At 38.1% G+C, this 26,822-nt stretch overlaps 1 protein-coding gene across 4 annotated transcripts in view; it reads left to right on the plus strand.

The window, feature by feature from the left end:
• The window catches only part of LRRC28 (leucine rich repeat containing 28), a 158,029-nt gene that overhangs the window by 122,799 nt on the left and 8,408 nt on the right, over nucleotides 1-26,822 (plus strand). For all 4 annotated transcript variants that reach the window (XM_032342176.1, XM_032342178.1, XM_032342177.1 and 1 more), the window contains 2 exons: nucleotides 8,096-8,271; nucleotides 9,865-10,024. In XM_032342176.1, the coding sequence (XP_032198067.1) occupies nucleotides 8,096-8,271; nucleotides 9,865-10,024 (336 nt within the window). The remainder of the gene's footprint in view (nucleotides 1-8,095; nucleotides 8,272-9,864; nucleotides 10,025-26,822) is intronic.

Genomic DNA, 26,822 nt, shown 5'->3' on the forward strand with positions numbered 1-26,822 from the left:
TCATAACCCTGATGCAGTTATCACTACTCAGCCATCACGCTTGTGACCTGTGAGCCTGTACATGACTTGTCTTCTAGGTCAGACCTTTGAATTTCTTCTCCTACCACTCTCTACCTTCCTGCCTCTGCTTCGGCCATATTTATCTCCTCCCTTCTTCTTGAGCTCACCAGATTCCTGCCTCTTTGCACCTGTTTCTCCTCTATCTGGAATACTGTTCTCTCGGATTTCTTCGTAGTCTTAACACCACATGTGTTATAGCTTCCATCAAAATTCTCAATCTTAGAGCTTATTACACATATTAAGAATGTAAAGTTTGCATCTTTTTAAAAACTCTTTTAATACCTGTTGTTTCTCTCGATTTTCTTTTAGGCTGTTTTATCTCTCTACCCTTGTACGTTTTTAGTTTTGATTGCCTGCCAGATGTGGTATATAAAGAACTGTCATATTATCTTAGACCCCAAATTATATTATCTCCCTCTCTGCCCCCCAAGAGGACCCAAGTATGTGTGTCTTCTTACCAATCTATTGCTTCTCAACTCCGAATTTACCTTTTTCCCTGAAACTGGCTCCTGTAGAACTTTATCCTTCACCATCTGGATTAATACAAGGTTTTTCAATAGAGGGCCAAGGAGGGACACTTCAGGGTCAGAACAGGAGGAAGGGATTTCTCTTCCTGCTTCCAGGCTGCTGTTTTCTGTGCAGCGGCTAGCAAAGGGAGACCCGGTAGCAGTGCAGCTGAAACCCACACTCTCCAGCAAATTTCTCTGTTCCTTGGCAGACCACTTTTGCCGACCACCTGGTGATCTGTCACCCAGGGAGCTGATTCTGTGAACCAGCTCTAGCCTCCAGCATGTTTTCCAACCCCCAGCAGCAGGCCAACCTCTCCATCAAGTTTCTCTGCTACCCGATGGGCTGCTTCTGTGGACCGGCCGCAGCCTTCCCCTTGGCAGCATGTCCCTTCCCCATGGCACTGTGCATTCCCATGGCGGCCATCCCATGCCCCCAAATAGTTAGGGGACTATTGGTTAGGGGACACTTTCCAAATAACTTTCTTACTCCTGCACCCTATATTCTAGAGGCTTCCTTCCCCTTAACAATTCTTAAAATTTTCCCTCTTCCTGACGGATGCAATGACCTTCTGTCCGTTCACAGGCTCTTTTCAGTTGCTGACAGTTTCAAATCCATTTCAGAAATTGAGATGATTTGAAGTTAGGCTTCAGTCCTTGAGATGCCCTTGACCTTCAGTTCCTGCTTACTCCAGGAGCCCTTTGTGTGGATGATTTATCAGACCTGCATCTGCCTTAATGGGCTCTGGACATTGATTTTTGTCCCTGTAGCTCCCTTTAGACTGTTAAATGCTGCTCTGCTTCCAAGCAGTCTTTTCAGTAATTGACAAACACCCTTAGGAAAGAAGTAGCCCCAAATGCTGGCTTGTTCCTCAGGTTCTGTCTTGTCTTGATCTTGGCTCTCTATAATTTTTCCTGAATGCTTTCTGAGGCAATAAAGCAGATATTTGATCCAGCTTTTGATAATGTCTTCTGTTGGTTACTGTTACCTGGCTTGCCATCACAAGAAGTGAAACTTCTTTATAAATCTCTTCATCTCTTTCATCTCTTACTAGTTTCTTTTTATTCTTTTTTTTTTTTTAAGATTATTTATTTGAGAGAGAGAGAGAGGAGAATGGGCAGAGGGGGGAGAGAATCTCAAGTAGATTAAGCCCAATGTGGGGCTGTATCTCATGACCCTGAGATCATGACCTGAGCTGCAACCAAGAGTTGGGCATTTAACCGACACAGTTGCCCCAGCTTCTCTTTTATTCTAATATTGTATATTTTAATTTCTCTCTTATTCCTTTAATCAGTACATGCCAGGCACATTTATTTGGAAGAACCAGATTTGGGGTTTATTTTTACTTTCTATTCTCTGTTTCCTTTTCATCAGTTTCAGCTCTTAGGTTTTTCAATATCCTATTCATACTTTGTATTTATTTTGCTTTGCTTTTGTGTGTGTGTGTGTGTGTATGCGCATGCATGCATCCTATATTTTTATATATATGTATATATATATTTATATATACCACGCAAACACACACACACACACACACACCCCTCTGAAACCATCAGTACAATTAAGAAAATAAATATATTCATCACTCACAAAGTTTTTTCATGCCCCTTGCTAATTGTTACTTCTACCCCCATCCTGTCTCCAGACAACCACTGATCTACGTACATTAATTTGTATTTTCTAGAGTTTTATATGAATGCAGTCAAACAATGTATTCTCTGTTTTTGTCTGGCTTCTTTCACTCAGCCTAAAGATTTGGAGATTTATTGATGATGTAGTGTGTATCAGTAGTTCATTCCTTTTTAATCACCATGTAGAGTTCCATTCTACGGATATACCACAGATTACTTCCATTCAGTTCTTATGGTCATTTGTTTTGGTTCTAGTTTTTTTTTTTTTTTTTTGGTTCTAGTTTTTTACTTTATTACAAGTAAAGCTGCTATGGACATATGTAGACTGTCCTTTAATGGCCCTAGTCTTAAATTTACTTGGATAAATGTCTAGGAGTAGAGAGTCTGGATCATAGATACCCTTAATTTTTTTTTTTTTTGAAGATTTTATTTATTTATTTGACAGATCACAAGTAGGCAGAGAGGCAGGCAGAGAGAGAGGAGGAAGCAGGCTCCCTGCTAAGCAGAGAGCCTGATCCCAGGACCCTGAGATCATGACCTGAGCCGAAGACAGAGGCTTAACCCACTGAGCCACCCAGGCGCCCCCAGATATCTTTAATTTTTGAAGGAACTGCAGATTTTCAAAAATAACTACCATTTTACATTCCCAACTCAATATAAGAGATTTTCACTTCTTCCCTATTTTTGCCACTTTGGGAATAGTCAGTCTTAAATTTTATCCATTCTGATTGTTCTGCAGTAGTATTTCATTATGTTTTTAAGTCGCATCTCTCTAGTGAATAAGAATGCACATCTTTGCTTATCTTATTTGCTGTCCATATATCTGCTTGACGGGGTATAGCTCAGTGGTAGAGCATTTAACTGCATATATCTGCTTTGACATAATGTCTGTGTAAGTTTTTCCCCCATTTTTTTCTTGAGTATTTTTGTTCTTACAGAGTTTTGAAAGTTTTTTATAGATTCTGGATACAAGTCTTATCTCTTATATACTTTGCACATATTTTCTCCCAGTCCATGGCTTGTCTTTTCATTGTCTTAATGGGGCCTTTTAAAGAGCAGACATTTTTTATTTTGATAAAGCCCAGTTTATCAATTTGTGCCTTTATGGATCTTTGCTTTTGGTGTAACCCAAATCACAAAGGTTTTTTTGTGGGTTGTCTTCTAGAATTTTTAAGGTTTCGGTTTCCATTTTGACCTATGAATCATTTTGAGTTAATCTTTGTATATGGTACAGGTATGGCTGAAATTCATTTTCTTTTTCTTTTTTTTTTTTTTTTTTTTTGCATATGAATATACCACTGTTCCAGCTCCATCTATTAAAAATACTGTCCGTTCTCCATTGTACTGCCTTTATACTCCCGTTGAAAATTAGTTGTCCTTATAATGTGTGGGTCTATTTCCAGAAACTCTTTGCTCCATTGATCTATTGGTCCATTTTGACACTAATACCACATTGTTTGGATGACCATAGTTTTACTGTAAATCTTAAAATTTGATAGTGTTAGTCCTCCAAATTTTTTTTAACTTTATAAAATAATTGAATGCAATTATTCAGCATTTCCACATAAATTTTAGAATCAGAGTTTCAATTTATTATTTTTAAACTGCTGTGGTTTTGATTGTGTTGAATCTATAGATGAATTTGAAGAGAATTAATAACAGTTTTGAGCCTTTCAATCCTTGATTACAATACATATCTTCATTTCTCAGCAGTATTTTGTAGTTTTCACTGAACAGGTCCTGGGCATCTTTTGTCAGATTTATCTCTAATTATTTCATATTTCTCATGCTATTGTATATGTCATTTAAATTTTTTTTCAATTTCCAGTAAGTATGGCTACCATATAGAAGTACAAATAATTTTGTATATTTACCTTGTGTGCTCCAGACTTGCTAAGCTCACTTAATAATTCTAGTAGTTTTTTGTTGTTCTTGTTTTGTTTTGCTTTTTGTTTTTGTTTTTGTTTTGTTTTGTTCTGTTCTGTAGATTCTATTGCACTTTCTGGGTACACAGTAATGCCTTTTGGGGAATAAAGGCTGTTTTACTTCTTCCTTACAAATCTGCTTGCCTTTTATTTATTTTTCATGCTTTATTACCCTGGCTATACAATGGCTATCTGTACAATGTTAAAAAGAAGTAGTGAGAGCAGACGTGTTTATCATGCTGAACTTGCTGGGAAAACAGTCTTTCACCAAGTATAATATTAACTGTTGTTTTGTCATAGATAGCTTTTATCAGATGAATAATTTCCCTTCTATTCCTAATTTGCTAAGTTTTTTTTTTTTTTGAATGGGTGTTGAATTTGGTTAGACAACTTTTCTGTATCTGTTGAAATGATTATATGGTTTTTCTTTTTTTAAATTTTAGTATAGTGAATTACATTGATTTTTCTAATGTTAATGCAGTCTTAATTGGTAAAATAAACCTCATTTGGTCATACATTGTTGAATTCAATTTGCTAAACTCTTGTTTGAATTTCTTCCAGCTATGTTCAAGAGTGATGCTGGGGTTTTCAGGCTTTTTTCCTCTAATAATGTTTTTGTCTGTTTTTTTGTTTTTTTGTTTTTTTAATCAGGAGAATGCTAGTTTCATAGATTCAGTTGAGAAGTTTTCCAACCTTTTAACTACAAATTCAACTTCTTTAATAAATATAGGGCTGTTAATCTTACCTCTTTCTTGAATGAGCTTTGGTAATTTTTGTCTTTCAAGGACTTTATATTGGCATAAAATTGCTTATTGCCCTTTTATTATCTGTAGAAACCAGGCAATGTCTCCATTCTCATTCCTGATATTGATAATTTGTGTCTTCTCTCTGATTATTCTGTTTAGAAATTCATCAATTTTATTGATCCTTTCAAAGTTCCACCTTTTAATTGATTTTTCTATGTCATTAATTTTTTAAAATTCTTTATTTAAATTCAATTTTGTTAACATATATTATATTCTTAGTTTCAGGGGTAGAATTTAGTGATTCGTCAGTTGCATAAAACATCCAGTGCTTCTTATATCAAGTGCCCTCCTTAATCCCCATCACCCAGTTACCCCATCCCTCCACCCTCCCCCCCTCCAGCGACCCTCAGTTTGTTTCCAATAGTTAAGAGTCTCTTATGGTTTGCCTCCCTCTCTGTTTTTATCTTATTTTATTCTTCCTTCCCTTTTCCTATGTTTATCTGTTTTGTTTCTTAAACTCCACATATGAGTGAAATTATGTGGTATTTGACTTTCTCTAACTTATTTCACTTAGCATAATACCCTCTGTTACAAATGGTAAGATTTCATTCTTTCTGATGGTAAGTGGTATTCCGTTGTGTATATGTACCACATCTTCTTTATCCATTCTTCTGTTGTTGGACATCTGGGCTCTTTCCATATGCTGACTATTATGACCATTGCTGCTATAAATATTGGGGTACATGTGCCCCTTCAAATCATTATATTTGTATCCTTTGGATAAAGACCTAGTAGGGTCATTGATTTTCTTGGTGTTCTTTATTGCTTTTCTTCTATTAAGTCTTAATTTGCTCTTTTATTTCCAGTTGCTTTAGGTGACAGCTCTGTATGTCATATGTCTTTGTACTAGGCAATAATTATAATTATTATTATAATGACGTTTACTGCCAGTTCTAACATCTCTCAGTTCTTGGTTGATTTTACTTGCATGATTTTTTCTCATTACAGGTCATATTTTCCTGCTTATTGGAAAGCCTGATAATTTTTTACTCGATGCTGGACAGTGTGAATTTTACCACGTTGTGTGCTGGATCTTTTTGTATTCATACAGCTATTCTTGATGTATGTTCTGGAACACAATTAAGTTCATTGGAAACCGTTTTATCTTTTCAGATAGGGCTTTTAGGATTTGTTAAATGGGAATAGAATCGTCTTCAATCCAGTGCTAATTATTCCTGACCACTGAGATAACACCCTTCCATGTACTCTATCTAATGCATCATGAACTGTGAGGTTCAAGTCTGACTGATAAGAGCAGGCAGCCTATTCAACTCTACATGAAGAAGATAACCTTTCTTTCATCTTTTCAGCTGGTTCTTTCTCCAGTCCCAGTTTCCTCACATGCCTCTGCTGATCAGTACTCATCTGAGTCCTCAAGGGGGACCCTTTGCAGATCTGCAGAGTTCTCTTGTGCATCTCTCTCCTCTGAGGCTTTCTCTCCTGCAACTTCTAGCTGCTTTGGACTCCCTGAGCTCTTAGTTCCTTGCCCTCAATTTAAAATGCCTGCCATCCCGTAATGAAGTTCCCCTTCCCTGATTGAGCTGTTCCCTTCATTCGGGTCTCTGCTCAGATGTCACCTCCTCAGGAAGACCGACTCAGATTAATACAGCTCTCGCTCCCCTCTTGCTTTGTTTTATTATAGATTTTACCTTTTCATCATCTGTCTGTAAGCGCAGTTCTGATCTTACATATGCGCCCAACAGGATTGTATGCTCATAGGTATCCAATAATATACACAAAAATGTTCATAATGTCACCACCCTGGAAACAGTCCAGATGTTTATCAGTAACTACACAGCGATGAAAATTAATAAACTGTAGTGCGTGCAGCAACACAGATGATTCCCAGAAATGTGATGTTGACAAAAGGCACCAGATGCAGACTATGTCATGCTGTTGAAAAAGGCAGATCCGTACTAGAATTTTCGAATTTGAAATCGTGGTTCCCTTTTGGATGTGGGTTTGACTCAGGTGGGCGTCCCAGAGTAGCCTTCTGAGGTTCTTTCTTTTGAGCCAGATGGAGAAATTGGTTGAGGGAAGTCAGTTGAGTCAGATATTGTCTCCTCTGTAAAAATCTTCCCTAATCCCCGGGATGGTCAGTCACTGTCTCTTCTCTGACCCAACCTAAGAACAATTACATTGTAATTATTACATTTTCAAGGGAAGGAGTCATTTTATTTTGGTTTTATTTTTATTGTTGTTGTTGTTTTACTTTGTCTTTAACTGGCTGATGTAGAGCTGATCTCTGAAGACATTTTCTGGTGGAAGGAATGAGCAGATGAAGCCACACAAATGAGCCATGGGCTTCTGCAGCTCAAGCCTGTGTCCTCTCCCTCATTGCCTGTTTCTAGTGAAGGACAGAGAGATTACCTCACGGTGTATCTCTCCAGACACACCAGAGGTCTGAGACTGACGGTAGGATGGGGTCGGACCCCTTAGTTTGGGGCTTTGCTGTGAATCTTCTCCCCACAAGTTTATGGAAGAATCCAATAAAGTTATCTTTTTTTTTTTAAGATTTTATTTATTTATTTGACAGACAGAGATCACAAGTAGGCAGAGAGGCAGGCAGAGAGAGAGGAGGAAGCAGGCTCCCTGCTGAGCAGAGAGCCCGATGTGGGGCTCGATCCCAGGACCCTGGGATCGTGACCTGAGCCGAAGGCAGAGGCTTTAACCCACTGAGTCACTCAGGTGCCCCCAATAAAGTTATCTTATACCATTAAAAATCAATGTGCTTCATGGGGTTTCTTCCTCTGCCACAAAAATTCAGTTAAACCAAAGTGCTGTAACTTAACAGAGTACTCTTTTCTCCTTTTCATTTTGAAAATTTCAATAAGCATGAATTTGGAAAGGATAATAAAATGAGGATAAAGGGCGCTTCCAGAGCAAACTGTGTAGATCTTATGAAGGAAAGTTCCTTCAGAGTTTGTCCTTACTGAAAGGAACTGGCCCTCAGCAATGTGATAGCTGAGTTCCAACTGATGAGTTTACATTTCTGTGCCAGGCTTTATTAAGGAACCCAGGCTAGCATCTGTTCACTCTGAAAAGAATTCTGGCAATTCAGCAGTGTCTTAAAATTTTAAATGTATATTTTGATTAACACATTTTTATTGGCACATATATTCTTTCCCTTTTTTGCTAATACTACTGCGAATGTGTCTGTCTGCAGCTGTGGTGCTCCCATTCAAGTTTCCGAGGTGAAGCTGCTTTCTTTCTCATCGGGGCAGCTCACTGTGTTCCTCCCTGCCGAGGTGAAGGCCATAGGGACAGAGAATGATCACGTCCTGCCTCTGCAAGAGTTGGCCATGAGGAGTCTCCATCACACCTACCACAGTTTTCTTAAAGGTACACGGGACTTTCTCTCTTTCCGCCTCTTACTGGGTGACCTTAGAGGTTGTGCTCCGTGCTCCCTGTTAGGTTGTCCATGTTTTTTATTGTGCTAAAATACACGTAACATAAAATTTACCATTTTAACCCGTTTTAAATTCTCTGTTCAGTGACATTAAGCACACTCACATTGTTATGCAGTGGAACTTGTTTTTTTCCCATTTAAAAAGATGGTTTTAATATTTTATCAACACTGATCCCTTCGGCATCCCCTAGGGACACAGAGGAGCTTTCGCCACAGTGTGGTCTCCAGTCATAAAGGACCGAGGTTAAAAGTTAAACCTTGTGGTTTAGGGAAGGAAATTGGTGTTTGGGCACATATCTAGTGGAAGTGAGAAGGCTGGCAGAGGCACTTTCTTGAGAAGGAAAAAAAAAATGCCAAAGTCTTATCCTTAAAGCAGAATTGGGACAAGTTTTCGCCATGCAGGCTCCTCACATCTGAGAAATTACATACCTATAGGGAGGAAATACCAGGGGTCTCGGGCAGTATTTCCACAGCATATTAACTCTTGGTTCGGAGAGGATTCGGCCGTATGTAGATTTCATGGGTGTTGTGCTGTGGATCTCGAGATGCTTTAAGAGAGCAGTAGGCCATTTTAATAAGATACATTCCAAATGTTTGAAAAACTGCTAAATGTTTAGTCTTTGCTTTAAAAAAAAAAAAAAGATCCATTCAAAAACATCTCCTATTAACCTTCTAGGAATGTCCAACACAAAGTTATTTTTTAATACTAAAAAGAAAACTGTAATTATTCATCTCTGAGTAAATTCCATTTTTATAAATGGTTATTGATAAAGTCCAGACAGATGTAAAGGATGATGAGATCATTTGTATTTCCTTCCCAGAGATGAGTCAGTAATTTTTAGGTTTCAGCTCATTGTGACCATTTTCCTCTCTGTCTTCTGGATGTTGACCATCTGTGGCAATCCCGTGGACACTTGTGCTCAAGATTGCCTGGGATGTTTTGCTTTAAACGTTTCTTTCACACAGCTCAGGCCTGATGGACAAGGAGGCAGCCTCTCTATCAATTTAGATAGTTCACGGGAGTGAAACAAGGAAAAGCTTGGTTTCCTTATTTTTCTTTCACTTTGATTTCTTTGTTTCCCATTTTCATTCTTTTCAGTAAATATAACTTAGCTTGAGTAATGCTCAATGCCCAATCGATTTAGGAAGAATTTAATGAAAGTCAATGTTAGTCTTCGGTGCAGTCCTTTTTTATTCTCCGTCTCCCATAGGAAGTTGTACAAACCTTCTCTGGGTAAATTAATGCCTTTTTAAAATCTTTGTTCTAAAAGAATATTGGGTCTTATTCTTTTCTTGCTTCTACCTCAGGATAGCTTCTGTTTGCTCTTAAAAGAGTAGATTTGGGTTTTTCTCTTAGTATCAAAAAAGTAATTCCGTGCCTATCACATAACAGTATTTTCACCATGCAATACTTTTTAACTAACTGAATTGACTTAGCAACAAAGAAACATATTTTAAGCCTAGTTGAAGGAAATCTGATTTTTTTTTTTTAATTCATGCCTGATTTTTTTTCTCTTGTGTTCCAGATTTGAACTTTCTGTCTCCAATCTCATTACCCAGAAGTCTCCTGGAGCTGCTTCACTGCCCCCTGGGACACTGTCACCGGTGTAGTGAGCCCATGTTTACGATTGTCTACCCCAAGCTCTTTCCCTTGAGAGAGACGCCGATGGCAGGGCTGCACCAGGGGTAATCATGCCTAAGTGGGCACCAGGGCTTACACCTGGGCGAGGGGTGGAGGCCGTGCATGAAAGTATTGTTAAGTCACCAGCTGTCAAGGTGCGTACAGTGCTTCCTGAGATACAGCTGAACAACACAAAAGCACATTTTCAGCATCACGAGAAAACTGGACTTCCCTTTATTACATTTTTGATCATATACAGAACTGTTTTATTGTATATATGATTTAGAATAGCTCATTCTTTGTAAGGAGCGCTTTCCTGCTTTTCCCTTGTTCACAATAGGCTTCGGGCAATAAGGAATGTAAGAACAAAATGTTTGTTGTATAATGGGACCAGCCGGCCCTTCTCTTTAATTGGTGTGGCTAACAGAAAGTGCATGGTGAACATCGTGCCTGCGTGTGTGTGTGTGTGTGTGTGTGTGTGTGTGTGTGTTTCTGTTTTGAATTTCTAACACTTCCAAATACCATTCTCTTGCCACTCTCTGTTTCTTGGCACAGTGCCTTGAATTTGCTAAGAATGTTCACCAAGTAAAAACCCCTGTACTGGTAGTTTAAAAAAAAAAAAACCAGACAATTAAAATTAGGACATCAAATGAAAAATCCCCCATTAGCGCAACCTCAGCATATAGATAGTCTAAATTTAGGATTTTCTAAGTTTACATTTTTTTAAAGTTAAAAAAAAAAAAAAACACTGTAACATCTCACTTATCTCTCAGATGGTATTTTGGGTTAGTAACTTTTTCAGATAACTCGTTACCCCTATTGAGTGCCAAGAAGCATTTCCTTTGTAAGCATTTTTATAGAATGAGGAGGGAGCCTGGGCGGGGCGCTGAACCTCTCCGAGCCTCAGAACAGGGATAGGACAGCCGGCTGGGGGGGCACCTTGAGGATTAGCAGATGGTGAGCGTCAAACCTGGACATATAATGGGTGTTCAACAAACAGTAGCTCCCCTCTACTGTCTACCCCACTCCCTTGCAAAACTGCATTTCTCTTCTTCCTACCCTGAATAATCCCATTCTGTTAGACATTTCGGTTCCTGTCTCCCCTCTCTGTATTTTTAATGTTTCCTACTTCGTTGTGCCTGCCCACAAGAAGCCTTCTTCCAAACCTTTCTAAATTTGCTCCTTCCAGTCCGAGGTGATCACATCACCAAATGTAGTGAAATGTCATTTAGAATAGTTAAAAGCACTGAGTCAGTGTCTGAGTGTATTACTCCGTGGATAAAATAAATAGACGAAATCGGCACGGTGCCTGGCGGTCAGGTGCACAGGCCCTGACTTTCCCTCCTCCGCTGGGAGCCCTTGGGCCAGGCACTTAACATCTCTGGGCTTCAGCCTCTCATTGATGAAGTGACCGTTATAATAATATCTATGGTCACTGTGAGGGTAAATGAGATAATTCTCATTGGAAGGAGCCCAGGCATATAATAATACTATGTAAACATTAACTACTTTAATCTAGTCTTCTTTAGCTCAGAGACTTTTAAAAATCTCTTGTGTGTATGTGTTTTTAGCAAATGCTCTTCATATCAGTAAGATACCATCATAGGATAATCTTACCTAATTCATTAAACTTAGTAAAACCCTTAGGCATTATTGTATCATTCTCTATAGAAGACATTTTTTTACTGAAAATATGAAAATGAAGACACTTCCGTAAGGTCAGGATACTCTGTCAGTAGCTGCTAAATTCTGAATACCTATTCAAAAAGATAAACTCTCTTTTTTTTTTTCATGGTAATTAATTTGTGAAAATAAAGTAGATCCTTCAAATGAAGTCATTTTTTTGTGTTATCTTTATATAAGATTTGGGGAATGTATTCAGTATTTGAATATTTTATGTACTGTTACTTATTTCTCTGCTGCAACCTAGAAATTCAGTGCAAATAATCTTGTATTGTTTCAGAACGTAAATATAATAGTCTTAGCGTAATAAAATGAATATATCCAGTACATAGGACTTAGGCAATGCCCGTTTGTTGAGCAAAGCCAGCAGTGCCTGTGTTTATAGCAAAGATGAAATGCCAAGATATAAACATGGCTTTCTGTGGTGAGTTAATGCTAGGGTTGAAATTGAGAGTCTGTGGCTTTCATTTGGTCCACCAGACTTTGTTCCTTCCCATGTTGCTATGGAGATTGTATTAAAAGCATTGACATCAGTTTCTATCATAGTCTTTAAAGTACTTTCTTTTGTAACTGAAAACCAAATACTTGAATTCAGTAGCTTACTGCTGAAAATAAAATCAATATTTTTGAAATCATAAACTCTAAAAGGTCTTGATAATAATATTTTTAAGTTTTATAATATATTCAGTTTAGTTCACATTGCTTGTCATAAAATAATGCATTGTATCAGCCAATATCGAAATTAATGTAGACATCTGGCATTATTTTAAAAGAACATATTGGATATTCTTCTAAAATACCAAGTCCCACACAAGTGTTAGTTTCAACCTAAATTTAATACAGAATTCAGTAAAAAGAAATTATAGTATTTTGCCTAAACAATAGACACCCAAACCTTCAAATATCCATAGCAGAGAAGAATGACTAGTATATTCGTGATTTTGAATCCTTATAAGCATAGCAAGTGTTCATTCCCCAAACTTATGTTCATTTATTAAAATGAAGAACATCAAAATAGAAGGGTATTTATTATTATAACAACATGTCTGGCTTTCCCCCACACAATCATGATTTACACAAGTTCTATATTTCCCATTAGGAAATCAGGTTAGTCAAGCTTTTCAGAGGTGCGTATTCATTGGCTAAGAGTGCTGCAACAAAATGCCACAAAACTGGGTGACTTAAATAAGAGGCTATCTATTGCCGCACAGTTGTGGAGGCGAGACGTCTAAAATCAGCATGTTGGCAGGGCCAGTCCCTTCTGAGGGCTGTTGAGGGAAGGGTCTGTTCCAGGCCTCTCTCCTTGGCTTGGAGATGGCTGTCTTCTCCCTGTGCCTTCACATCATCCTCTCTTTGCGTATGTCTCTGTGTCTACACCTCTCTCCTTGCTGAGGACACCAGTAGGCTGAGCCCTTACTGACTCCTCCTCACTTAACTAATTACACCTGCAATGATCCTGATCCCAGATAATTGTCACCGTGTTACTCTGCTCAGGCTACCATAACAAAATACCATACCTCGGTGGCTTAACCAACAGAAGTTCATTCCTCGCAGTTCTGAGGCTGGAAGTCTGGAGTCAGGGTGCACATGGAGAGAGCTTTCTTCTTGGTTTGCAAATGGCACTTTTTTGCTGCCTCGTGTGGCAGAGTGGAGCACATGGGCACAAGCTCTCTGGTGTCTCTTCTTTTTATGAGGGCCCTATCCTCATGACCTCATCTAAACCTAATTATCTTCAGAAAGCCAAACACCGTCCAGTACTCCAAATACGTATCATCGCACTGGAGGTTAGGGCTTTAACATACGAATTTGGGAGGATACGGTTCAACCCGTAACATTCTGGTCCGAAAGTTCATGTCCTTCTCGCATGCAAAATAAATTCATCCCATTCCAACACCCCCCCAAATCCTAACGCATTCCAACATCAACTCGTTTAAGTTCAAAAATCTCATCTTAAATATCTAAATCAGGTATGGGTAAAACTTGGGTATAACTCATCCCAAGGCAGGACTCCTCCAGTTATGAACCAAGGTATCTGCTCCAATATGTAATGTTTGGACAAACGTAAGATAGACATTCCCATTGCAAAAGGAAGAACATCGGAAGGGAAAAAGAGGTAATGAGTCCCAAACAAGTCCAAAACTTAGAAGGGCAAATTCTGTTAGGTTTTAATGCTAAAGAATAACATTCTTTGGCTCAATGCTCTGTCCTTTGGGCCCACCACAGTGGTGCACCCCCCTTTGTCTTGGGTGGGAGGTGCCTGTCTTCTAAAACCAAGAAAGTCGCCTCCATCCCCAGGGTCCTTCTTCCTTTTCCCTGATAGCTCTCTTGCTCCTTTCCTGCTAGGAGAATGCCTGAAGCCTGACAGCCTTTTTCATTCTGTCGCCATCTCTTCCCTTCAGTCCAGGCTGTCAGCATTTCCGCTGAAATGGTTGACTGTATGAACAGTTGTCCCTTAGTGTTCTCTCCAGAGCAAGCTTTCTCATTATTTATAATATGGATAGCCTGAGAATGTTCCAGATCTTCAAATTCTGGTTCCTTTTTGCCTAACAGTTCCCTTGACTTAGCTCCCTCCTCTACCATTTTCCTGTGAGCAGCACGGAGAAACCAGGCCATGCCTTCAACCCTTTGCTTTAGAAATCTCCTCGGCTAAACATCCAGGATCGTTGCTCACAAGTTCTGCTTTCCGTCCAGCAGAACACAGTTCCATCAAGTCCTGTGTGCTTTATAATCCCCTCACCTTTCTTCCAGTTTCTAATAACACATCCCCCCTTTTTGCCCAAGACCTCAGCAAATGTACCTTCAACTCAGCATTCTGGTGACGACAATGTATGTCTTCTCCAAGACGGTAGAAGCTCTGTCTACAGCCCCCCTCTGTCCTTTGTGAGCCTCACCAGATATTCTTTAATGTCTGCATTTCTACCAGCAGTTTCTTCAAGGCAGTGTGGGCTTTGTCTACCATGCCGCTCGTAATTCTTCCACCTTCTACTCGTCACCCAATTTCAGAGCCACTTCTAGATTTTTAAGTATTTGTTATAGCAGCTTCTCACTTCCCAGTAGTTATATCTGTATTAGTTAAGGATTGTCCAGAAAAATGGAGTCTCTATCTGTATCTGTATATATAGAGATTAATTGGTGTTAAGGAATTGACTCACACAGTGGTGGGGGCTGGCAAATCCAAAACTGTAAGACAGACTGACAGGCTGGAAATTCAACAGTTGATGTGGTCTTGAGTCTGAATTCTGCAGGGCGTAGGCTTGAAACTCAAGCAGGTCACTGTCTTTTTTTTTTTTTTAAGATTTTATTTATTTGACAGAGATCACAAGTAGGCAGAGAGGCAAGCAGAGAGAGAGAGAGAGCAGGCTTCTTGCTGAGCAGAAAGCCCGATGTGGGGCTCGATCCCAGGACCCTGAGATCACGACCTGAGCTGAAGGCAGAGGCTTAACCCACTGAACCACCCAGGTGCCCCAAGCAGGTCACTGTCTTAAAGAAAAGTCTTTCTACTTTTTTGCTTTGTCCTTCAGGTCATCAACTGATTAGATGAGGCTCACCCAAATCATGGAGTGGAATCTGCTTTATTCAAAGTCTACTGATTTAAATGTTAATCACATCTTAAAAGTATTTGCACAGCAGCATCTCGATTGGTATTTGACCAAACAGCTGAGCACCATGGCCCAGTCAAGTTGACAACTAAAATTAATCATCATAGACCTTCCAAGGGTTTCATTTAAATCACCAGAATGTTTTGGGACAGGAGCTACAAATGGCCCAGAATCCCAGTGGTTCTTCCCATATCATTGGGGGAAGGTTTAGCTGTAACAGATACTGAAGTGGACACTTAGGTATTGGTGCCGTAACATCTCTGTTTTTGTGCCGTGAGGCCATAGGCTGGAGTGGGAAGAAATTCCTGGCCTTAGGGTCAGGAAATCCAGCTTGGAAGCTGAGCTCAGTTACTTCTCTAGAGGATAGGTCTGTTATTAGATGGAATCAGGAAAAATAAAAATAAAATTTTAAAATTTAAAAACAAGATCAAATCATAGCAATCATGTACCTTGGCACTTAAATGTGGTTCAAACTAACATCCTCTCCATTTACAGCGGGTGGGGAGAGGTGAGACTGAGGTGCAGGAATATCAGAATCTGGGCCAAGTTTTCATAGCAGAGCTGGAATTTGAACCCTAGCAGTTTGCTTCCTATCTGTGTTTCCGACGCTAGGCTACAGTTAGTTACTAATAGAATCACCATATAGCATGAAGAAATGTTGAAGAAGTACTCAAATACAAAAGGAAGATATGTTCTAGTAATCTGAACAAGATAATTTTGAAATGTGTGTGTGTGTGTGTGTGCGCGTGCGCGCGCAAGCACTAAGAGGTCCAGCAGAATATATGTATCTAACTTTTTACTCTGGTTGTTCTGGGAGGGAGGGTTATAGGGTAGTCGAGAGGGACTTTAATTTTCAATTCCATATACTATAGAGTCACTTGAATATTGCCAGAGAGGATATATTTTACAAATGCACCAAACCAACGATTTGAAATATATATATAGAGAGAGGGATTTTACTTAATCCTTTGCTTAAAACTTTATACGGATTAAAAAAGAAAAGGTTCTCTAGCAAAAATGTTTCAGTTTAGTTAAAAATATTTTTAGGGGCGCCTGGGTGGCTTAGTCAGTTAAGCGTCTGACTCGATTTTGGCTCAAGTTATGATCTCAGGGTTGTATGATTAAGCCCCACATCAGTCTCCCACGGGGCATGGAGCATGCTTAAGATTCTCTCTCTCCCTCTCTTTAAAAAAAAAAAAAAAACAAAAAAAAAAAACAGGAAAAAAAGTTTGTAAACAGGTTGCATACTGTAACCCAGTGTTTGTCAAATACGGGTATGAATGAATATACACTATATATAGTAAAAACTGCTTTCAACGTAACAGTGGTTTCATTTGAGTAGATTCACACTTTTACAACAAACTATTATTGCTTTAGAAATTAAAAATATGTTTAATTATTAAAACATGAGTAAGATCGATGGTTTCTTTTTTATTTTTATTGGGGGGGGGAGAAGGGAGACAAAGTGTATCTATTTAATTCATACATTGTCATAGAAAATACAATTCTGCAAAAGGAACCTATTTCAAATGGAAGCACTCCCACTAGAAAAGATCATTGGTAATATTTTAAGCTAAAGTAGAATCTCTCTAAGTTGACCTCTTAGCTAAGGATCCGTTGAATCAGATCATTGACACTCTATTTCCTTGTGTTTTTTAAATTGTGGTAAGAACATTTAAACATGAGATGTTCCTTCTAACAAATTTTCAAGTGCGCAGTACAGTATTATTTAACGATCGGGATTCTAGAACTTGTTCAGTTTGCGTAACTGAAGCTGAACAGCTCCCATCTCTCCCCACCCGACCCCCAGGCCTTGGCAACCACCATTCCATTCTCTGCTTCTAAGAGTTTTACTTTTTTAGAGACCTCATATAAGTGAAATCCTGTCCTTTTGTGGCTGGCTTATGTCACTTAGCTTAACGTCCTGCAGGTCTGTCCATATTGTTGCCTATGGAAGGACATCCTTCTTTTTTTAAGTCTAAATAATATTCCTTTGTACATTTATACCATATTGTCTATCCTATTTTACAGGATAGTTCTATTTTAATTTTTTGAGGAACTGCCGTACAATTTTCTATAGCAGCTGAACCATATTACACTTCCACCAAGAGTATACAGTGATTCCAATTTCTCTACATCTTTTCCAACGCTTGTTATTTTTTGTTTGTTTGGTGTTTTGGTTGTTTTTGTTGTTGTTGTTGGTGGTGGTGGTGGTGGTGTTTTTTATAATAGCAATCCTCACAGGTATGAGGTGAGATCTCATTGTGGTTTGGATTTGTATGTCCCTGATGATTAGTGATGTTGAACATCTTCTCATATACTTTTTGGTCATTTGCCTTTGGAGAAATGTCCATATAAGTCCTCTGCCCAGGATTAAATCAGATTACTTGTTTTTTGCTACTGAGTTACAGAAGTTCCTTATATTTTAGATATTAACCTGTTATCAAATATGGGGTTCTCAAATATTTTTCCGTATTTTGTAATTTGCTTTTTCCTTTTGTTGATTGTGACCTTTGCTGTGCAGAATCTTTTTATTTTTCTATTTTATTTTTTTAAGATTTTATTTATTTATTTGTCAGAGAGAGAGAGGGAGAGCGAGCACAAACAGGGGAGCAGCAGGCAGAGGGAGAAGCAGGCTCCCCGGTGAGCAAGGAGCCTGATGTGGGGCTCAGTCTCATAATCCCAGGATCATGACCTGAGCTGAAGGCAGCCTCTTAACCAACTGAACCACCCAGGTGTGCTTTTTAGGGTGCAGAAGCTTTTCAGAGTGATATAGTCCCACTCACCTATTTTTACTTTTGTTGTTGTGCTTTTGGTATCATATCCAAGAAATCATTGCCAATCCAATGTCAAGATTTCCCCTTATTTATACCACATTTCTTCTAGGAGTTTTATAGTTTCAGGTCTTGCGTGTGTCTTTGGTCCATTTTGAGTTGATCTTTTTATGCGTGGTGCAGGACGAAGGTCCAATTTCATTCTTTTGCCTGTGGGTGTCCAGCTTCCCAGCGCCATTTGTCGAAGAGACTGTCCTTTTCCCATTGTGTGTTCTTGGCTTCCTTGTGGAAGGTCCGTTGACAGCGTATGTGTGGGTCTATTTCTAGGCTTTCTGTCCTCTTCCATTTGTCTGTGTATCTGTCTTTATGCCAATACCATACTGTTCTGATGACTGAAGCTTTGTAAAATATTTTGAAGTCAGGAAGTGAGTTGCCTCCAGTCTTGTTCTTTCTCAAGATTATTTTTGGCTATTTTTGTTGGTTCCACGTGAGTTTTGGAATTTTGTTTTTTCTATTCCTGTTTTAAAAGTGCCATTGGAGTTACTTCCAAATTGCTCAGAATAACTCACCCACGTGTTTACTAACTTGTCCAGTCTGTCAGCAGATCCGCAGCAGACCTCACCTGCAAGCAGGTAGGTAGGTAACCACACCAATGGCTGCTGTCCTCTGCTTTCAAGCTCAGAGTTAGAGTTTGGTTTTCTTCGGGAATTCTCCTTGGTCCTTGAGGCCAGAGTGATGACACAAAAGAGCCAGCTGTCTCGGTGACTGTCGTGGGATAGAGACCTGTTTGTGAGAGGCACGTAGAGCTCTTTGTCTTATGGCTTCCCTCTGTCTTTTGAAACAACTTAGCACTCCCTTCTCCGAGGTACTCTAGTTTATCTGTAAATAATCTCTTCGGATTCTTATATGGTCAGATCACTTAGTAGGAGATGTTTCTCATTTCCTTACCTTTGCTTGTTATGGCTAGTACTTTCTTCTGTGAAACAATTAACATCAGTTAATACTGGCATTATTTGCTTACTTGTGTTTGCAATTTTTGTGTTTCTTTCAGCAGAATTGGCACCCACTTTTTTTCTTTTATTTGTATTTAATTTTATTTTTTTTTCACTCTTCCAATATCATTGTTTATGCACCACACCCCATGCTCTGTGCAGTACGTGCCCTCCTTAATACCCACCACCAAGTTCACCCAACCCCCATCCCCCTCCCCTCCAAAACCCTCAGTTTGTTTCTCAGAGTCCACAGTCTCCTGGTTTGTCACTGGCACCCCTTTTAGGTGACTAATGAAACTTTGCACAGGCAAAATAGTCTTCAACAAATGAAGTGAATTGTTCTTAACTGTTTTTTCCTCCTTGTATCACTCAACAATTATGTATTGATCATATGTTATGTGCCAAATTTGGTACTAGGTACGGGAGATTCAGCTGTGACCAAACCAGCTGATACTTCTTTCCCCATGCATAGATCACCCCTAATGTTCTAGGGCATGGACCCATCAAGTCCAGAAGCCAATGTGTACAGCACACAGAATCTTCCCATGAGAGACAGTCACCGCTAACATAAATGTCACAAACGTAAATATGTCATGAGATGATTCTCCCTTAAGTTAATATGTGCACAGGCTTGAGATGTCATCTGATAAATTCTGTCTAATAAATATTATTTTTCTTCTGGCTTGAATTTCTGCATGAGTCAAAGCTATGCTTTTTGTTTCTAATCAGGAAGCACGTTTGCAAAGAAAATACCATATTTCTTATGATATTTTGGGCTCCAGTATGTGCCAACCACATTGTGATTTTTTTTTTAAGAATAGTGGTATTTCTGTATTTTAAAACTAAGCTGAAATGCGCTTTTTCCTGCCTCGCCTATAAATAAGTTCAGAGATTCTAAAGCAACAAATGTCATGTCTGATGTTCTTTGTAGGATTTACTAGTATCTTTCTCCTAACTATAGAGTTTATTGCTTAGCTCAGAATTTCTCCCTAAAACTATCTTGTCTCTGGAGCCACATTTCTGGAATCTTAAAGGATCAAACTAGCCCAACTCCATTCTTTAGGAGGTAGACTTGGTGTACTTATAACAACTTAGATCTGCAACAAGCAGATACAATGTATTGTTAGATCACTTCCCAAAAGTAAGTAAGTACACAGAGTTGGGATTTTTTTTGTAGCACAAATATGACACCTCTGCTTTACCCACCCCAACTCCCTTAAACATCATAAGACATTAATGATGCCAATGGGCATGACGTTTCAGTAAGTTTAAAAAAAAAATCTTTATGGAGTTGAATTCTTTTACTTAAAACCTTCATTTTTAAAAACTCAGTGGCATGAAATGTGTTACTGCTTCTTCTTCTTCTTCTTCTTCTTCTTCTTCTTCTTCTTCTTCTTTTTTAAAGATTTCATTTATTTGACAGACAGAGATCACAAGTAGGCAGAGAGGCAGGCAGAGAGAGAGGAGGAAGCGGGCTCCCTGCTGAGCAGAGAGCCCGATGCAGGACTTGATCCCAGGACCCTGAGATCATGACCTGAGCCAAAGGCAGAGGCTTAACCCACTGAGACACCCAGGCGCCCCAGAAATGTATTGCTTCTATGAATGATTTTCACATAACATAATGATTTTAAAAAAAAAAAAAAACAAGGAGAGTTAAGTTTGATTAGCTGATCCTCAAAAATCCACTTAGCATTTAAGATCATCTTATGTCTGAGTTTCATTTCAGTTGTGATGTATACAAATATGTACATTCTGGTGTAGCAAATTATCTGAAATAGGGTTCTAACCAACTTTAATTTTTTTTTAATTAAGGTAATACAAAGTATTCAGTGACTTAACATTTATGTAGTTTCCTGAATTGAGAAAATCTCAAGAGTGATGCTTTCCTCTTCATTTTCTTAGGAGTGTAATTTGCAAAGCAGAATGTTTTAATTTTGGTTGAGTCAGATTTTTCCACTTTAATTTTATATTTAGTGCTTTTCATGTCCCAAGTAATCTTTACTTACCCCAAGGTTATACAGATGCTCCCCATTCCATTCCATTGATCTGTGTCTGTCTCTCAGCACCAAACTGTGTTGATTCTATAGTTATATATTAAGTCTTAATGTCAGATAAAGTGATATTTCTACTTTAGTCTACTCTTTCCAGATTGTATTAACTATTCTCGGTCCTCTGCATTTCCATATATATTTTAGAATAAGCTTATCTTTGTCTCAGAATAAAAGACCCTTGTGGTGGACTTTGAAAAGAACCGCATTTGATCTATAGATCAACTTGGAGAGAATTAACGTCTTTGCTATGTTGATTCTGCCAGTGTATGAATACCGTGATTCTCCGTGTATTTAGGTGCTCTTTTATTTCTTCCGTCAGTATTTAATAATTTTTAGCATTCAGATCCTTATTTTGTTAAATTTACACCCAAATATTTCCCTTTCTTTGTGACTATATATTATTATATTTTTAAAGATTTTTTTTTTAATTTATTTATTTGACAGAGAGAGAGATCACAAGTAGGCAGAGAGAGAGGAGGAAGACTCGATCCCAGGACCCTGAGATCATGACCCGAGCCGAAGGCAGAGGCTTAACCCACTGAGCCACCCAGGCGCCCCAATATTATTATATTTTTAAATTCCAATTTCCGTGTGTTCATTATTAGTGTGTGGAAATGTGATTGATTTTTGTGTTTTGATCTAATGTGCTTGCAACCTTGCTGAACTTGCTTAAGAGTCTAGGAATATATTTTATGGATTCCTTGTATTTTCTATGTAGACAATCATATGCCGTCTGAAAGTAGAAATAGTTTTACTTCTCCCCCTTCCACGCTGTATGCCTTTGATTTCTTTTTCTTGCCTTAGTGCACTGGTTAAAACTTCAAGTTTTGTTGCGTACGGCGGTGAAAGTAAATATTACTTTAAAGTGTTATGTTAGCAGTAGGGTTTTTTGGTTTTTGGTTTTTTGGGGTTTTTTTTAAGATTCTAATTATCAAATTGTGGAAGAGTTCCCTCTGTTCCTAGTTTGCTGAGACTTTTTATCATGAATGGATGTTGTATTTTGTCAAATGTTTTTCCTGAGTCCACTGATATCATACAATTTTTTTTTACATTCACCTTTTGAAATGGTGGATGAAATTGATTTTCAAATATTAAACCAGCCTTATGTACCCAAAATAACTCCCATTTGATCATGGTGTATTGTTCTTTTTCTACATTTCAATATTAATTTAGTTGAGGATTACTTTGTTGAGGATATTTGTATCTGTGTTCATGAGAGATCTGGTCTGTAGTTTTCTAGATTTGTACTGTTTGGCTTTAGAGTCAGAGTAATACTGTCCTCATAAAATGAGTTGGGAAGTGTTCCTCCTCTTCTATTTTTCTGCAAGAGATTGTGTAAAAATTCCTCTTAGCTCTTCTTTAAATGTTTGATAGAATGCTCCAGTGAAATCATCTGAGCCTGGAAATTTCTTTTTTAATTACATAATCAGTTTCTTTAATAGTTATAAGACTATTCAGTCTGGATATTTCCTCTTGATTGAGTGTTGGTTGGTAGTTTGTAGTTTTCAAGTAATTCATCTATTCTCAGTTCACAAATTCATGATTGTGAAGTTTTTCATAATATTCTTTTATTTTTAATGGATTCAGGATCTGTCGTGACATCACTGGCTTCATTTCTTTCCCTCTGTTTATCTTTGTCAGTCTTGCTCAAGATGTATCGATTTTATTGATCTTTTTAGTCCTAGTAAAATTTTCAATTTCATTGATTTCGTTATTATTTCTTCCCTCTGCTTGCTTTGGGTTTACTTTGCCTTTTGGGGAGGGTGGGTAGGGGGGTTAGAGTAGAAGCTCGGATTATTGATTGAGACCTTTCCTTCTTTTTAACAAGCATTTAAGCACTCTAAATTTCTCTCTCAGCACTGTTTTACTATGTCTTAAAATTTTTGATATGTTGTATTTTCATTTTCATTCAGTTCATGTAAGTTTTTATATCCTTTGAGACTGCCTCTTTAATCCATGGGAAAGTAGTCATTTGACCCAAAAGTCAGAGGAGGTCAAAGAACTGTGTTATTTTATTTCCACATTTGGAGATTTTCCTGTTTTCTTTCTGTTATGGATTTCTAATTTGATTCCATTATGGACAGAAAATATGCTCTGTGATTTTTACTTACTTTAGACTTTCTGCATAAATTGTTTTTCATTCTCTGACTTCCTGATGGAAGCTCAAGTTATTGATTTTAGAGCTTTCTTCTTTTCTGATACATGTGTTTCATTTGCTACAAGCTTCCCTTTAATACTGCTTCTGCTGCATCCCACAATTTTTTGATCAGTTGTATTTCATTTTCACTCAATTCAAAATACTTTTCTAAAGATTATTTTATTTTTTGAGAGAGAGAGCACAAGCTGGGAGAGGGGCAGAGGGAGAGAGAGAAGCTCAAGCAGACTACACAGGACTCAATCCGATGACCCTGAGATCATGACTTGAGCCGAAATTAAGAGTTGGAGCCATGAGAAACTATGGACTCTGAAAAGCAATCTGAGGGTTTTGAAGGGGTAGGGGGTGGGAGGTTGGGGGAACCAGGTGGTGGGTATTAGAGAGGGCACGGATTGTATGGAGCACTGGGTGTGGTGCAAAAACAAGGAATACTGTTATGCTGCAAATTTAAAAAAAAAAATGTTGTTGGAAAGCGCACACACACACACACACAAAGAATTGGACACTTAACTGAGCCGCCCAGGTGCCCCTCAGTTCAAAACATTTTAGTTTCTCTGGAGACTGTTCTTTCACCCCTGTATTTTTTAGAATTTAATCATTTAATTTTCAAATATTTGGGGATTTTCTACCAGTCTTTCTGTTATTGATTTCTAAATTCAATTCCAGTAGTGGTCTGAGAACAACGTTTGTATGATTTCTCTTCCTTTAAATTTTTTATGCTGTGATTTTATGTCCTAGAGTGTGGTCTATTTTACTGAGTAATATTACACATGAGCTTGAGAAGAATGTGTTATTTCTCTCTTATTGGATAGTGTATCTATAAATGTCAGGTTCAGTTGATTAATGATGTTGAGTTCAACTGTATTTTCCCTTATTTTTTCTTCTTTCTGGATATATCAGTTACTTAAAGAGGGGTGTTGAAATCTCCAGCTCAAATAGTGTGTCTGTTTCTTCTTACAGTTCCATCATTTTGTGCCTCAAATGTTTTGATGCTCTGTTATTAGGTTCACACACATTTCACATTGTTAAATCTTTTTTGAGAATTAACACCTGTATTGTGATGTCATGTCCCTCCTTATGTCTGATACTTTTCCTTGTCCTGAAGTTCACTTCATCTGAAATTTATTAAAGTATTCCATCTTTCTTTTGATTAGTGTTAACATGCTTTATTTAACATTAGTGTTAACATGCTTTATACTTCCCCCTCCCTTTACTCTTAACCTGTCTGCATCTGTATGTTTAACGTGGGTTTCTTGTACACAGCATATAGCTGGATCTCATTTTTCATCCACTGATGTATTTTCTTTTAATTGGTATAGTTAGACAGTTCAAATTTAAAGTGATTATTGATTTAGTTGGTTTAATATCTACTGTGTTTGTAGTTATTTTCTATTTTTTATATTTGTTTTTCCTTTCTCCACCCCCCCCCAAATTTTCTGCTTACTCTGGTTTTAATTGAGCATTTTACATGATTCCATTTTTACATGATTCCATGATTCCTCTCTTAGCATACCAATTCTACTCCTTTTTCAAAAATGTATAGTGGTTTCCTTAGAGTTTGCAATATACATTTTTTTTTTTTTTTTTTCACAAAAGCCCTTCTTCAAAGGATACTATATTCCTCAATGTGTAGTACAGGTGTCTTGTAACAGAATATTCCACATTCCTCTCTGTCATCCTTTAGGAAATTGCTGTTGTATATGTCACTATCCACTGATATAGATCCTATATGTCACATATCCACTATGTGGTACTCATACTATATGTTGCTACCCTTATTACTTTAAGCAAATTATACTTTAGATAATTAGAAATTAGAAAAATAAAGTATTTTATGTTACCTTTATTTATTCCTTCTCTAGTAGGCTTCCTGGCTTTTTTAGATCTGAGTTCTAACATATATTCTTTTCCTTCTCACCAAAGAACTCTTTCCAACCTTTCCTGCAAGGCAAGTCCGTCTGGCAGTGAATTTTCCTCGGTTATCAGTTTGTCTGAAAAACTCTTTATACTCCTTTCTTTTGAAGGATAATTTTACTGAGTATAGGATTCTAAGTTAGTGATTTTTTTCTTTGAGCATACTAAATATTTTACTCCATTCTTTTCTTGTTTGCATGAAATAAATCCACTGTAGTTCATACGCTTGTTCTTTCATAGGTAAGGATAATTTTATTGGGTATAGAATTCTAAGGTAGGTTTGTTTCTTTTTTTTTAGCACACTAATTATTTTACTCCACTCTTTTCTTGCTTGCATGGTTTCCAGTAAGGCCTCTGTAGTTCATATACTTGTCCTTCCATAGATAAGGGTTTTTTTTTTTTTCTCCTCTGATTTTTTGAAAATGTCCTTTTTTTTTTTTTTTTCCCTAGTTTGACTATGATATGCCTATGTGTTATTTTGGGGTTAGTTTGTTTTGTTTTTGATATTTATCCTGCTTGATGCTGTTACACTACTGGCTCTGTAACACATTTTGTGAGGTTCTTCACCATCACTAGTTAAATTTCTTTTTATTTCTCTCCTTCTTCTCCTCTGAGAGGATAATTATGCAAATGTTGCACCTTCAGAAACTGTCCCCCAGATCATGGATTTTCTGTTCTATGTTTCAGAATTCCCTGTTAATACTAACATCTGTGTCATATCTGGCTCTGGTTCTGAAGTTTTCTTTGTCTATTCAACATGTGCTTTTTCTTGCCTTATGTCAGGTCTAATTTTTTGTCGAAAGTGAGACATGTTGTATTGGGTAAAAAGAACTGAGGTAAATAGCCATTTAGTGTAAAATTTTATGTTAACCAAGCTCGGAGCTGGGCTGTGTCTTATATATGCTGAAGGTGTCGGTGCCAGAGACTTCAAATGCAAAGTCTTTCAGTGTCCTTGTTTTAATTTCCTCACTTGACTTTGGGCTTCCCTGTGTAGTCCTCCTCAGAGAGTCAGCATCTTGTACTTGTTTTATCTGTAATCCACTGTTCTTATGCTGGGAACCAGTTGCTCCAGTGCTAAGGTGTGAGGTAAAGAAGTGTTCTGAAATTTTGTGATTATATTTCAATATCCTAGTGGGCCTGTATATCTGGGCTGTGACTTTCACAAGCGTCTCTTGTGTCTCATAACTTGCTTAACCCCCTTAGGTGAAGTTGGTAGACTAGAGGGGGCTAGAGTGGGAACAGTGCCCTTCTTCAGCTGGGAAAAGGCTCTGATAGACTCTTTTCCTCTGGAGAGCTATCCTTTGTTCTGGAATGCTTGGGGCATGTTACACAATAACCGCTTCTTTCCTCCCCTTGACTGAGCTGCAGGGGCATTTTTTTTTTTTTTTTAATTTTTACCATGACAGCCTATAGCGTTTCTATAAGTAAAACCCAGGAATGTGTGGGACAATGCTAAGACTACAGCTCCAAGACTATCTGATTCCCAGGCTAGCCTACACTTAGCCACCAGCAGTTCTAGTGTGTTCTGTCTAGGTGAGCAGATCTCAGCTGTGACTCTCCAGATTCACTGGTCTCTCTAGACTTCGAGGTAGTTCTTTGCCCTACACCCTCAATTCCCTGGTGGCTGGAAGAAAAGTTGTTGATTTTCAATTTGTTCTGTTTGTTCCCGTATGAACAGGAATGACGATTGCTACA

This window comes from Mustela erminea, chromosome 5 (genome assembly GCF_009829155.1).
Source record: "Mustela erminea isolate mMusErm1 chromosome 5, mMusErm1.Pri, whole genome shotgun sequence".
NCBI lineage: Eukaryota > Metazoa > Chordata > Mammalia > Carnivora > Mustelidae > Mustela > Mustela erminea.